This window comes from Heloderma suspectum, chromosome 15 (assembly GCF_057233095.1).
Source record: "Heloderma suspectum isolate Gila_16-S chromosome 15, 16-S_ref, whole genome shotgun sequence".
Lineage (NCBI taxonomy): Eukaryota > Metazoa > Chordata > Lepidosauria > Squamata > Helodermatidae > Heloderma > Heloderma suspectum.
This window is the reverse complement of record NC_139472.1, coordinates 1,037,645-1,050,964: the sequence shown is the minus strand read 5'-3', so window position 1 is coordinate 1,050,964 and position 13,320 is coordinate 1,037,645. Positions and strand designations below refer to the sequence as shown.

Genomic DNA, 13,320 nt, shown 5'->3' with positions numbered 1-13,320 from the left:
TCCATAGTTGGCTGACGGAGACTTCCTGGACTCCTCTTCTCCTCTTCCTCCTGCTCATGGGCCCGTCAGGCAGAGGGAAACCCTCCAGCCCCCTCCTCCCTGTTTCTGGCCCTGGTGACCCAGCTGGCCCTCCCCTAACCTCTTCCTCCCTCTTCTGTTGGCAGTTCAACCTGTCACACAAGCTGATTGAGGACGGCTCTGTCAGGAAGAAATGCGAGGATGCCCTGAGCTTGATCCACAGTGCGTGGCAGCGCAGCGACAGCCTCTGCCGTGGCCGGGCTTCCCGGGAGCCCTGGTGTTAGCCTCCCAGCGGGCAGAGAGGGACATAATTCCATGGGAGGGGAAGAAGCCACACTTTGCCTTCCGACAAGCAGCCCGAAGCGGGGCTGGGTCAGCTCTTGCTTCTGGAAGGACGTGCTGCCCGGGGGCCATCTCGTGGAGAGCGGGCTGCGAGGGGAAGGCTCAGCCGGAAGCACTCCATGAACCACTGTTTGCGTCCTGGTCTGATGGCGGCTCAGGCAGCACCTGCTCCAGGCATCCCACCTCTTCGCACCGAGCCAGAAGCCAGCGGGCCTGTTTGCGACTGCAACAGGATGGCTGAGCACTGTGCTCCTCGCACCACGCCTCGCCTCGCCCCTTGCTGTGGCTCAGCAGGAGCACGCGGCACAAGACCTGCCGGTGGCGGCCGCCTGGGCGGCAGGACTCATGGACCGCCCCTCGGTCTGCCGTGGCACCAAGGCCTTTGCTTCACAGGCAAGCGGGTGGGCCTTGCAGCGCTTGGTGACTTCTCTTCCCGGAATGCGACTCTCTTATTAATGGGGGCTGGGAGGCACGGGTGAGGGGCACACTCTGGCAGGCGGGGGCACTGGGGCCTCCAGAGTGCCAAGGAGATGCCCGGAAGCTGTGCCTGCTGGGGGTTCATCCTTTAGACTGGTGAGACTGGAACGCTGTGGGAGCCTGCATGCATTTGTCGCTCAAAGCAATCGCTGACCTTGCACTGCTTTGCCCCGCCTGGAGGTGTGCAGACTGCCCTCGCCCGCCCCCGGCGGTTCTCCTTCCTCTGCCCTGACCTTGGTGGGCTGATGTGGATGGGGCAGTGTCATCCTCCAACGTGTAGGGAAGTTGGGGCTGCCCAGAGAGCTTGTTTTCCCCTGCTTGGCCAGGGGGTGGCAGCCTGTCCCCAGGCATGAGATTCCCAAGCGACAAAGCTTGCCTGGGTCTCTTGGGGAAGTGGGTCGTGTGGCTCTATGCAGTGGCGCGGAGTCCAGGGAGGGGTCCTGTGGTCCCTCAGCCCTGCGCCCGGTTCACAAGCCAGCCCGTGTCTTCCCATGCCTCCTGCGAAGCTGTCCAAACCGGGGCTGAAGTGGTGGACATGAGCCCCGCGTGTGGCAGAGCCTGTGCAGATCCTGTCCTCTCCCACACCCCTCATGCCCGTTCTGCAGGAGGCTGGAGGCGAGTCCCACTCCTTCAGGCTGGTGACGTGGGGAGCTTGAAGTCATTGCAAGGGAATGGGGGTGGAGGTGGTGGAATGTAGTCGATCGAAGCCTTTCTTTGCAAGAGCAAATCTGCAGGAACGCATCGGTTATCTCAGTTGTGATATATCCTCTATAGACAGCCAGGGTTGGGGTTTTATTTGCCTGGGCTTTTTAAAGCTGTTTCATATTTTTACAATCCTTAATTTTAACAAATTAGGGGCTTGCTCATGTACTATGTGCTCACGCTGGGGCCTTTTTCCTCAGGAGGAGGCCTCTGTGGAAGAATGTACCTGTACATACATCTCTATCCCACCCGTAATAAACGGTCCTTGGTAATTCAGCGTGACTCTGCCTGCTGGTCTGGAGACATACAGGGGCCAAAAGTGTCCTCCGCCCGTGGCCCAGAATCCCCTCGGCTCAGCCCCAGTGCTTTGAAGCCTTTCCTGCCACGGAGACCTATGATAGTGGGGAGACGGCACGCAGCCTGGTCACTGGGCACAGCTTGCGGAAGTTGCTTACAAAGCTTTGGGCGCAAGAAAGAGGAACTGGCCGGCTCTTTTTGCCTCTTGGTCACTGTTCTCCAAATAGACTCGGCAAGTCCATATGCCTGCTTAACCTTTGCCTTTGTCCCGTGCCTGCGCCCTCCTGCTTGTTGACTGTGCTTTCACATATAAGGAGTTGAGCTCAGGTGTTGTTTGGCATCAAGGCCCAAAGTTCGCTTAAGGACTGGGGCAGGATTCTGCCAGGGAGAGGCACAAAGTCCATCAGCTGGTTTGCCAAACCACCGGTGCTGCCCAAGCTGTAGACTAGAGAGGAGGCTGTGGGGGCCAAGGCCGTTCAGCCTGTTGGTTTCCTCTGCATTATCCCTACAATATGGTGCTCCTGTTTTAACCTGTGCTGTCCTGGGAGGAGGTCTGAAGAACTTCTGAAGAACCCAAAGCAGGAGTGGGCCTGATTACTGTGTTGCACAGAGAGCCCTCCCTCAGGACTGCACGAGAGAGGAGGAGCAGTCCAGGAGGGTCTTCATGCAGCCCAGGTGGGGGGGGGGTCCAACGCAAGGGAATAGGGGCAGGCAGGTGGGTGGCCTGGCTGCATCTCCTGGGGAGGGGCTCATTCTCAGACGGCCTACTTTCTTGGAGCCAAGGCTAGGTGACTCCTTGCGGGTCCTCGCAGCACATCTTACATAAGCCTGCGCTGCAGTTTGTAACATAATCCCGCCTGAGGGGCTATTTCAAGCCGTGGACAGAGAGGTGTCTGTTTATAAACAGCCTGGCCACGCTTGAAGCACGGGAGCGGCCATCCTGCGGAGGGAGCAGTCTTCTGCCCAGGCTCGTGCTCAGGACGTGTCCACTAGCTGCTTCCTTCCAAGGGCCTGGTCGCAGAAGCTGTGCCTTGGGTGTCCGGGCCAGAACCTCAGAGTGCTGCTTCCAGAGTCACTGCTCAGGGCTTTCTAGCAAGGCCAGGACCTGACAAACCAGCCCCATCCTTTCATGGCATCCGCAGTGGACTCAGATCAGTCCTGCTTCTTCCTTCTGCCCTCACAAATGTGTGGGATATGCCACCCAGCAGTGCTTGCCATTGTGTGCATCTATCAGCCTTCCCAAGCTGCTGTCCTCTGGATGTGTTGGACTACAGCTCCCATCATTTCTGGCTGGAATTGATGGGAGTTGCAGTCCTATCCATGCTGAAGTAGACACATGAACATTTGTGGCTTGTGTAGACAGGCAGAACTGATAATCCGTGCAGGAAATCCATCCCATGCTTTAGCCTTTTCAGGGGAGAAAGGTGTGGCTTTCCTGTCCTAGTTATAGAAACAAAAGGACCCTAAGAAGAGGTTTTGTGAACCGCCCAGAGAGCTTCAGCTATTGGGCAGTATAGAAATAAATAAATAAATAAATAAATAAATAAATAAATAAGAAGAGGTGGATTCACCTCTGCAAGTTCAAGGGCAAGGCGGTCCTCGGTCGGTCAGCAGAGAGGGGGCAGGTGCTGAATACAGAAACGGGCCGGGCTTTCCTTTGTAATGTGTAATGCGGCCAGAATCCTGGACTGGGTGGCCTTTCCCCCACATTTGCCCCTGGGCTCCCTCCCATGGCCGGCCCCCTTCCCTGGCATACAGGCGAATAAAAGGAAGCGCCCGCCTGGTTTCACCCAGAGGCGGAGATCGGGAGGAGGGAGAGATACCGGGAAGAGGAGGAGCCGGCGTCTCCGCAGGCATCCTGGCTGCAAGACGAGAGTGGCCCAGCCGTCCCCTCCTGGTGCCGCCTGTGCTGGTGCCGCGAGTCCTGTGGCTCCACAAGGCTTCCCGTGAGGCGGGCATTGGCACCTTGCGAGCTGATTTGGCCGCCCTCCGGAGCTGTGTGTGTGCTTTGCTTGGCTGCCACAGACTGGGCTGGTGGAGGCCAAGCCATGGAGCCCTCCCACGGGCATGCCACCGTGGTCTCAGTCTCGCCACCTGTGGATTTCGTCCTGGGTGCCACGGCATGCTGCATGGCCTGCGTGTTCACCAACCCGCTCGAGGTGGTCAAGACGCGGCTGCAGCTACAAGGGGAGCTCTGTGAGCTGTGAGCCAGGCCGACGGGCTCCGGGGCCTGCAGAAGGGGCTCACGGCTGGACTGCTCTACCAGGGGTTGATGAATGGCGTGCGCTTCTGCTTCTACTCCCACACGGAAGATGTCGGCCTGACCCAGCAGCCAGACGGGACCATCATGGCCAGAGCACTGGCTGGGGCCGTGGGTGCCTTCGTGGGCAGCCCAGCCTATCTGGTTAGTTTCCTTAGGATAGGTTGATGCTGGTCTGTCTGGTGCTGCCAGGGAGGGGGACGGGGGCACACGCCATTGAGAGCAGAACGTTTGGTCCCCTTGATGGCACCCCCGCCTCCACCAGGTCCACTATTGTTCTCACTTTGTAGAACTGAAAACTGAGGCAGATGGAAGCCTGCTCAAGCAAGCCCACTGTCTGTTACGCAATTCTGTCTGTCTGGCGACATAACAGCCTTTCCCTTCATGTTGTCCCCATTTTACAGAGGCAGCAGCTGAGGCTGAAGGGGGGCAAATTGCCCCTGGCTGTGCACTGAGTGAGTTTATGTCAGCAGTGGGATTACAGGCTAGGTCTCCTTCATCCAAGACACTTGCGGTGGCCTTCCCCTGCTGTGTCACTCCGATATAGCCGCCTTCCCATTGGCGGCCTGCAGAACAACTCCACCCGACTGACTGGGATCCAGTGCAACGTGTTTGTCAGTGGAACGCCAGGACTACGGGGACCCAGGTTCAAACCCCTATTCAGCCACGATGCCTGTTGGGTAGCAGTGGGCCTGTCTCTCTCTCTCTCCCCCTTGCCTTTACAGGGTGATTGTAAGAATAAACTGGGCGGGAGAACCAGGTATGCTGCCTTAATCTCCTTGGAGCAAAGGGGGACAAAAATGAATAATAATAGAAGGCTGGGTAGCTCCTTCCATCAAGGGCACTGGCTCCGCCCCAGAGACAGCTGCTGTTTGTTTGGGTCTGCCTGTCTGTTCAAGTCAGGCAGGCAACCGTGCGCAGGTCTGCAGATGCTCTGCAGCAATACAGGCATAGTGCTTGCTGTGGGTGCAGAATCCGGCACGCTGGGAAGCCGTTGTTTGCTTTGTAATGTTGCCAAGTTTCGGGTCCTTCAGACCCTGACGACAGGTTTCGAAGTGTATTAGGGCAATGTGTGGTGAAGGCAGTCGGGCATGTGGGGATGCGAGCGAGGTTCCGAGGGGCAGAAGCTGGCCAGGCTTCCCTGCCTCCTGCTTGCCTGGAAGTGGGATCAATTATGCAAACTTAGGCACTCTTGCTCATTGAGATGCAGGACACAGAATCCAGTTGGGAGGCGGAACTTCTCTTTTAATAGCACAGGTGAAATGCACAGCCTCCTACGAGCCAGTGCCCTCTGCTGTGTTCTGCCAGAGGGAGCATAGGCATAGCACATGCTTAACCAGTGCAGGTGCCCAGTTCTTCATCCCAGAGCTGTCCGGGTGACCCATGATCCGTGACTGCCCAAATTCAATTCTTTCTCCACCCTGCCGCAATCCAAGGTGCACCAAGATCCCAAATAATGGCACACAGGATGCGGAGTGTGGTAACCCCAATACCCTCTGTGATGTTGCCAGCAGATCCAGGGGCTTCTCCCTCCTCCAGTGGAGCCTTAAGAACATCAGAAGAGCCCTGATACTGCCTCAGACCAAAGCCCTGTTGTGTCCAGCATTCGGCTCCCACTGTGGCCCATCAGCCCACAAGGAGCACACGAGTGCAGTAGCACCCTCCCACTCGTGTTCCCCAGCGAACGGTATACAGCAGTGCCTCTGGCACTGGAGGTAACATGCAGCCATCCGGACTAGTAGCCATTGATAGCCCTCTCCTCCATGAATTTGTCTAATCCCCAAATTGGTGGCCATCGCTACATCGTGGGGCAGCCAATTCCACACTTTAACTCTGCACTGCGTGAAGTCCTTCCTTTTACCTGTCCTGAATCTTCCACCATTCCGCTTCATGCGGTTTGGGTTTCCAGTATTTGGGTTTCTAGTATTGTGGGAGAGGGAGAAAAACGTCTCCCTCTCCACTTTCTCCACACCAGGCGTAACTTTGTACACCTCCTTTGTACACGTGGCTCACTAGCAGCCCTAAAACTCCGCTGTTCCTGACCCAAAGTTGCACAGAATGAGGAGGGACCAAACAACAGATGCCGGGGGCAATGTGGAGGTGTGGGCTGCTATCTCAGTGCTGGCGGCGGAGGGGAAGACATGGCCCCAGCTGGGGCAGAATCACAGAGCTGGAGGGGGCCCTGGAGGTCTCCTCCTCTCAGAGCTGCCCTCCGGCCTGCCGCCCGACAGGCCACGCCCCCTCCCCCCCCCCCGGACTCCCTTCTCCAAGAGCCCGCTAGGGCCGCGTCCGGAGAGCAGGTCCCGGGCTCAGGCCGGGCAGGGCTTCCTCGGCCAGAACAAATCCCCGGAAAGGGGCCTCCAGGATCCACGCCGCTGCCTGGGGCTACCTTCTGCGGGGCAGCCCAAGCCGCCGCCGGCACCAAGTCCGGAAGGGCGGCCCCGAGGGCGAGGCCCATTCTGGGCCTTGCCAGCGAACCACGGGCCGCTCCAGCCAGCACAGTCGGGCAGGGCCCCATCCCGGGGGGGCAGGCGGGGCTCTCCAGCCCGGCACCCGGCGCTCGCCGGGCGTGGGAGCCAGCGAGGAGGGCCAAGGGCCGAAGCCCGGCGGAGGACGGGAGCGGGCGCCGGGCGGGGAGGGCCGCCTGCCTTCCCCGCGGGCTTCCCCGCAGCAACGGGAGGCAGGGCGGAGCGGGGCGGGGCGGCGCTCCGCCTCGGCCGCGAGCCCGGCTCCCCCCAGGGCTGGGTTCGGAGGGGCGCCCGGAGCGGCGAGCGCGCCCTCTCCGGCGCGCTGCGACGCCCCGCCGCCCTTGGGCCGCCGCAGGTCAAGACGCGCCTCCGGGCCCAGGCGGCGGCCGCCGGCGCTGCGGGGCACCAGCACGACCCCCGGGGCGCGGGCGGGCGGGGAAGGCGCTCCCGCACCCGCCGCTCTCGGCTCGGGCGGCCGCGCCCCCCCGTGGGATCGTTCGGCGGCGCCCCGCGCCCCCTCCCCGCAAGGTCGACACGCCCCCGGAGGCCTCGGCCCGGGCGGGCGGCGCGCGAAGCCGGACTGGCCGGCACCGCTGGCCGCCCGGGAGTGCCGCGGCCCACAGCCTCTCCGGGACGGGGCCGGCCCTGGCAGGCAGCCCGAGGGCGGCCCGGGCCCTCCGCTCGCTGCCTCCCGAGGGAAGGGCTGCGAGGAGAGCATCCGCGCGGAGGGGCGGCGTGGGCCCGGAGGCGCCTGCCGAGGCGCAGCCGGCGGGGCCCGGAGCCCGGCGCGGCGGGGCCCCGGCCTGCGCGCCAGCCAGCCGCGCCGGCCGCCCTTCTCGCCTGCGGGCCTGGGCCTGGCCCCGCGCGGCCGCAGCTCCGCGCGCAGCCTTGGCCCTCGGGGCGGCCGCGCGGGGCAGCGGCCGCGCTCTCCGGAGGGCCGCGAGGCGCCCTCCGCTCTCGGCGCTGCCCGGGCTGCGCGCTGCACTGGCGGCCCGCCTGCTCGGGCGGAGGGGCCCCGCCGGCGCCGCCCGCGGAGCCTCGCGCCCATTCCGCTCGAGGGCGGAGGGCGTCTCGCAGCTGCCGCAGTTGCGGACGGCGGCGGCCCGGCCCGGGCGGCCCGGCCCGGCTCGCCCGCCCGCCCTCCGCAGGGCGTCTCCGGCGCCTTTGAGACCATCTCCAAGAAGCGGGCTGCCGGGGCTGTGGCGAGGGGCGAGCGGGGCCGTGCCCCGCGCCATGGTGGGCTCGGCCGTCCAGCTGGCCGCCTCCGCCTCGGCCAAGGAGTGGGTCCGGGAGCGCCAGGTGAGCGTTCGCGTGGGGAGGGCAGCCCGTGAACCGCGCGCCTCTCGGCCGCTCCCCGCAAGAGAGCAGCGCGAGCGAGCGGCGCTCCCAGCTCAGGCCGGCTGGCGGACAGGCCTGCGGGTCGGCCTTGCACTGGCCCCTCTCACCCCAGCCCCACCCCTGCCCACGAAGAGCATTGCCCGTCTGCGTTTTTGCCTTCCTGCCGGCCCACACATAGTGCTAACCCACGGTATGGGTTGTTTAGTTCCAGGTGGTTGTGATGTATAAACACAGCCGCACTAACAAACCATGGTTTGTTAACCACAAACAACCCAGAGAGAGAACCCATGGTTGTTGAATCATTGAAATCTTGGGTGGTTGTTACGTGTGAACCCAGAACTGTGGGTTGTTCATCGGTTGTTTCACCAGGCTACAGAGATGGCAGGCAAGAGCAGTAAACCCCCCCCAACCAGCCACTCTCTGTGCCAGCACTGCAGCGCCTCAAAGGCATTTGGGATCCAGGGAAGGAGCAGGCAAAGGCTGAGGGCAACTAACAATCCAGAGACTGAACAAACGTGGTTTGTTTCTTTCAGTCATCTGCCAGACAAACTCTGAGTAGGGCAACAAACCCTGGGCTAAATAAACCATGGGTTAGTATTGTATCCTTCGTGGCGTGCTGTCGCTGGATTCGAAATTGTTGAAAAGCAGGGGCAGCTGCCGGTGTGTTGTTGTCTCTCAACTGTTGCACTCTGCTTCCCACACAGTGGTTCAAGGAGGGCAGCTGGATGGTGGCCCTGACTGGTGGCATGATCAGCAGCGTGGCCGTGGCTGTGGCCATGACGCCCTTCGACGTGGTGAGCACCAGACTCTACAACCAGCCAGTCGATGAGATGGGCCTGGTAAGACTCGCACACCGTGGACGGTCACAGTCTACTGCAGGGGGCCCCAGAGGCTCATGGGAGGCCTGGCAGCACAATCATAGAATCATAGAATAGTAGGGTTGGAAGGGGCCTACAAGGCCATCGAGTCCAACCCCCTGCTCAATGCAGGAATCCAAGTCAGAGCATCCCTGACAGGTGGCTGTCCAGCCTCGTCTTGAACGCCTCCAGTGTGGGAGAGCCCACCGCCTCCCTGGGGAATTGGTTCCATTGTTGTATTGCTCTAACAATCAGGAAGTCTTTCCTGATGTTCAGCTGGGATCTGGCTTCCTATCACTTGAGCCCATGATTCTGTATCCAGCACTCTGGGATGATCAAGAAGAGATGCTGGCCTTCCTCTCTGTGACAACCATTCAAGTCCTTCAAGAGCACTGTCATATCTCCCCTCCATCTTCTCAAGGCTAAACATGCCCAGTTCTTTCCGTCTCTCTTCATAGGGCTTTGTTTCCAGTCCCCTGATCATCTTTGTTGCCCTCCTCCGAACCCTCTCCAGCTTGTCTGCATCCTTCTGAAAGTGTGGTGCCCAGAACTGGACATAGTACTCCAGATGAGGCCTAACCAGTGCTGAGTAGAGGGGAACTAGTACTTCCCGGGATTTGGAAGCGATGCTTCTATGAATGCAGCCCAAAAGAGCATTGGCCTTTTTTGCAGCCACATCACATTGTTGGCTCATATTCAGCTTGCGATCGACAACAATTCCAAGAACTTTCTCGCTTGTAGTGTGGTTGAGCCACGTATCCCCCATCTTGTAACTGTGCATTTGGTTTCTTTTTCCTAGGTTAAAAAGAAACTTTCTTTTTCAGCCCATCCCGCCCTTCCTGAGGGGGACAGTAGCGCTGGCCTGCCTCACAGGGTTTTTGCTTGGATGTCAGAAATCACATACATGGCTGTGTGAGTCCTGGGCTGGGGGAGAGAAAGCTGTATATAAATACCTAGTGTTAATTTATTAACAAGACTTACTTAATTAGCTAAACCAAACAGTATGTGGAAACACGACACCCACTGAACTGTTTTACCCATGAGGGAACACCTTGGAGACCTCTTTCTCTTTCTCTCTCACTCTCTGTGCAGTGTTCAACCTTGCTCAAGTTTACTATGCTTGCAGGAGCCCTGCCATGTGTGTGTGTGGGCATCCTGCCCCCACACTGCCTCAGAAATTAGCCCCATTGAGTACAGCAGGACAGCTCCTGCCCTTCCCGGTGAAGGTGAGGGGACACACCCTTGGGGAAGGGATGAGCAGCCCTTTCTTGACCCACATGGGACCCAGCATCTGTCTACATCCTCTGCATAGAGTGCACCAGGCTTCCCCAACCTGGGGCCCTTCCAGATGTGCTGGACTGCAACTTCCATAGCCATGCGGGCTGCGAACGATGGAAGTTACAATCCGGCACATCCAGGGGGCCCAAGAGTGAGGAAAGCCGGACTGCCCCAAGGCCACCACAGTGAATCCTCTCCCCGCGCACCCCACCCACACTTCGTGGGGCTGAGCTTGCCTACCACAAGTGAAGGTTGCTGGGAGAGCGAGAGGAATGGTGTTGCAAAGAGGCAGTGGCTCTTTTAGGATTCAGACACAATGAACACACTAATGGGCAAAGGCCAGAGATTTTTATTAATCAAAGACAAGCTACAAAGGAAAATTGCTGTGCTTACGCCTTTTCAGTCACCGGGACCCCTCTCAGAACAGCAACGGACAGACCCCAGTATCAGCCTGGAACGCAGCTCCAGCCCTAGATCTTGGTCTGCATTCCAGGGACTCATATACCTGTCTGCTCACATTAATCACACCTGGGTTTTGGTTGTGCTCCAGTAACATTGAGAATGTTCTACCTTCCTGCAAAGTGAGAGGATTCACTCTAGCGAGTGGCAAGCAGACCGCATGGGTACCTATGGGACCATCCCAGATACTCCTGTACCAGGCGGCCAACCTTTCAATCTCGCCAAGGACTATCTGGAGGGGAGCAACACCCTCCCAAGCCATACCATCTCGGACAGATAGCCAGCTCTGAGAAATAGTCAGAGAAGTACTTTTCTAATCCGCTCAATAACTAATGTTCTCTGGGTGGATTACAACCAGTTAAAACACTAAAATAGCATTTTAAAAGACAGATTAAAAATACAGAATACAATACAAATATTTCAAAGAACACTAAATGGCACAGCAATCAATAAAACAGCCAGTGTGGTGTAGTGGTGAGAGTGTTGGACTGGGAGTCGGGAGATCCGGGTTCTTGTCCTCACTCAGCCATGGAAACTCACTGGGTGACTTTGGGCCAGTCACTGACTCTCAGCCTCATCTACCTCACAGGGCTGTTGTGAGGATAAAATGGAGGAGGAGCGGGATCATGCCTTCGACTCCTTGGAGAAAAGTCAGGACAGACGTATAGTAAATAAAGGGGACAAGAAGAACCGACAGCAGAGTACATGGACTACCAGAGCCTGGAGAAAGTCAGCAGAGGCTGGACTTCCAAGCATCTCGCTTTGCGTGTGCGCCAGCCCCTTGTTTTGAATGGGCCTGTTAATGAGCAACAAGCCACAGCGCGCACCAGTCGCTGTGCGGCATGGGCTGAGGGGGACAGCCCGCCAGAGGCAGCGCTGGCGGTGGAGAGGGGTCTCCGGCTGATGCCTCGCTGTGCCTGGCCTTGTGCAGGTGCTGACACACACCTGTGCAAAGCTCAGTGGGGCACTGGGAATGGGAATCCCAGCCACAGGTGGGACAGGAGCGTGCAACCCAGTCTCACTTGCTGCTTTGCATACCATGCGGCAGCATCAGACAGTCGCTGGCCACCCAGGGCTCCTGGCGGGTTCAGTTTGCGTTGTCCAGAAGTGGGGCGGCTGGCCCTTCGATCCTCCCAGAGGACGCAAGAGGGTTTCTGCTCAGGCCAGGGGCAATGTGCCTTGTGTAAAGGGTGGATCACTCCCATCAGCACAGCCAGGGGTGAGGGGAGTTGTAGTCCAATATTTGGAGGACCTGGCATTCCCCCAATCTGGTGCAGAAAATTGGTGGGGATAAATAGATAGATGGTGCCCCCGAGAGTCAGCCCCATTTGCACATCACCCCCAGCTGTGAAGCCACCCCAGACAAGATCAGGCTTCTGATGGCCTCGCCTCTTTCACAGCCATTGTAGAATATCTGTTTCAGGACTAACTAAACTCACCAAGAAGCGGAAACCCCTGGGTGTCCTGTGGCAGCTTAAAGTCCGACATCATTTATTGAGGCAGGAGGCTTTTGTGGGCCAGAGTTCGCTCTTGTCAGCTGCACAAAGTGTTATCCGCAGTTGGCACAGAGTTATCATACAGTAATATGGGGTGGAGAAAGGAGATAAACAGTGGAGCTAAACAGGCCGAGAAATGCAAGCAGTCCAGTCTGCAACAATTCTATGTAGCTTAACTATATAAGATGAGCCCTGCTGAAAATCCCCTTAATTTTTTCCTCTTCCCTCCCCACCCCTTTTTCCTTGTCTGTTGTGTTTTCTTTAGACTGTAAGCCTGCCGGCAGGAATGGTCTTGTTTACTGATTGATCATAAGCTACTAGAGAGCCTTTTTGGCTGATGAGCAGGATAAAAATACTATAAATAAATAAGTTTCGTTGTTTATTTGTTCAGTCGCTTCCAACTCTTCCTGACTTCATGGACCCGCCCGCGCCAGAGCTTCCTGTCGGCCGTCGCCACCCCCAGCTCCCCCAAGGTCAAAGCCGTCACCTCCAGAATATCATCCATCCACCTTGCCCTTGGTCGGCCCCTCTTCCTTTGGCCCTCCACTTTCCCTAGCATCAGTCAACATTTTTACACATTTACCAACCATTGTATAGATTGTCACAGACTGGTCCTCTTGCATCTTGAGGCCATTGGTAACTTTTTTCTCCCCCCCCCCCCCACACACACCCCTCTTTGCCAGCTGAGGCTAATAATACTTCATGCATCTGACAAAGTGGTCTCCAACCCATTCAGTCTTCTGTCCCCCAAAGTCTGTGAGTCTTTAAAAGTAGCACCAGACCCTTCGTTGATTTTGTCACAACAGACTAATAGGGCTACTGCACCTCTAGAAACAGTTTCAAAAAAATGAGCAAGCTTTCCAGCATGCCAAAACTTCTTCACCAGGCTTTGGGCAGCTCCAAAGTTTGCTTGCTTCGTTCGACTTGTTGAGTCTTAATAAACACGTTTTATTAATAAACACGTTATTTCTCCTGGGTCTACGTAGGGGTTAGCCGCTTTCGCTCTGCTTCACGTGAGGACCCCCGCTGCCATCTAGCAGCCGTCCATGGCCATGCTCCAGCCAGGAGGCTGCGCCTGGGTGTGACCAAATAAGAGCTGCTGAAGCACCCCCCAAGTTAACCTTTGGGCTGCAATGCTGTTGGCGGTGGAGGGGGAGCCCAAAGCCTGCTATCAGTTCTTCCATCTGAGCAGCCGTGGTATCATGAGTGTCCACAGAGGGGGCGAGGGGAAGACAGCCCCCCTCGCAGCCCAGCAGCGCTCCCCACAGCCGTGGGTGTATGCTGGGGCCTCTGAAGGAGGGGCACTCCTCACAGATGAGGGCTATGTG

General features: G+C 58.2%; 3 protein-coding genes across 4 annotated transcripts in view; all 3 read left to right on the top strand.

The window, feature by feature from the left end:
• Positions 1–1,820, top strand: part of PLEKHM2 (pleckstrin homology and RUN domain containing M2) — a 32,040-nt gene extending 30,220 nt beyond the window's left edge. For both annotated transcript variants that reach the window (XM_084822395.1, XM_084822394.1), the window contains one exon: positions 165–1,820. In XM_084822395.1, coding sequence (XP_084678521.1) covers positions 165–302 — 138 coding nt within the window. In that variant the 3' untranslated portion in view covers positions 303–1,820. The remainder of the gene's footprint in view (positions 1–164) is intronic.
• Positions 1,821–3,788: 1,968 nt separating this feature from the next.
• LOC146335152 (solute carrier family 25 member 34-like) lies at positions 3,789–5,815 on the top strand. Its single transcript, XM_084822293.1, is given in 4 exon segments — positions 3,789–4,032; positions 4,035–4,240; positions 4,822–4,856; positions 5,533–5,815. Coding segments are annotated over 4 exon segments (672 nt in total). The 5' UTR covers positions 3,789–3,884.
• Positions 5,816–5,986: 171 nt separating this feature from the next.
• On the top strand, positions 5,987–12,382 carry LOC146335151 (uncharacterized). Its single transcript, XM_084822292.1, is given in 5 exon segments — positions 5,987–6,019; positions 6,378–7,747; positions 7,749–7,863; positions 8,607–8,741; positions 11,086–12,382. Coding segments are annotated over 5 exon segments (1,854 nt in total). The 3' UTR covers positions 11,287–12,382.
• The last annotated feature ends 938 nt before the right edge of the window (positions 12,383–13,320 follow it).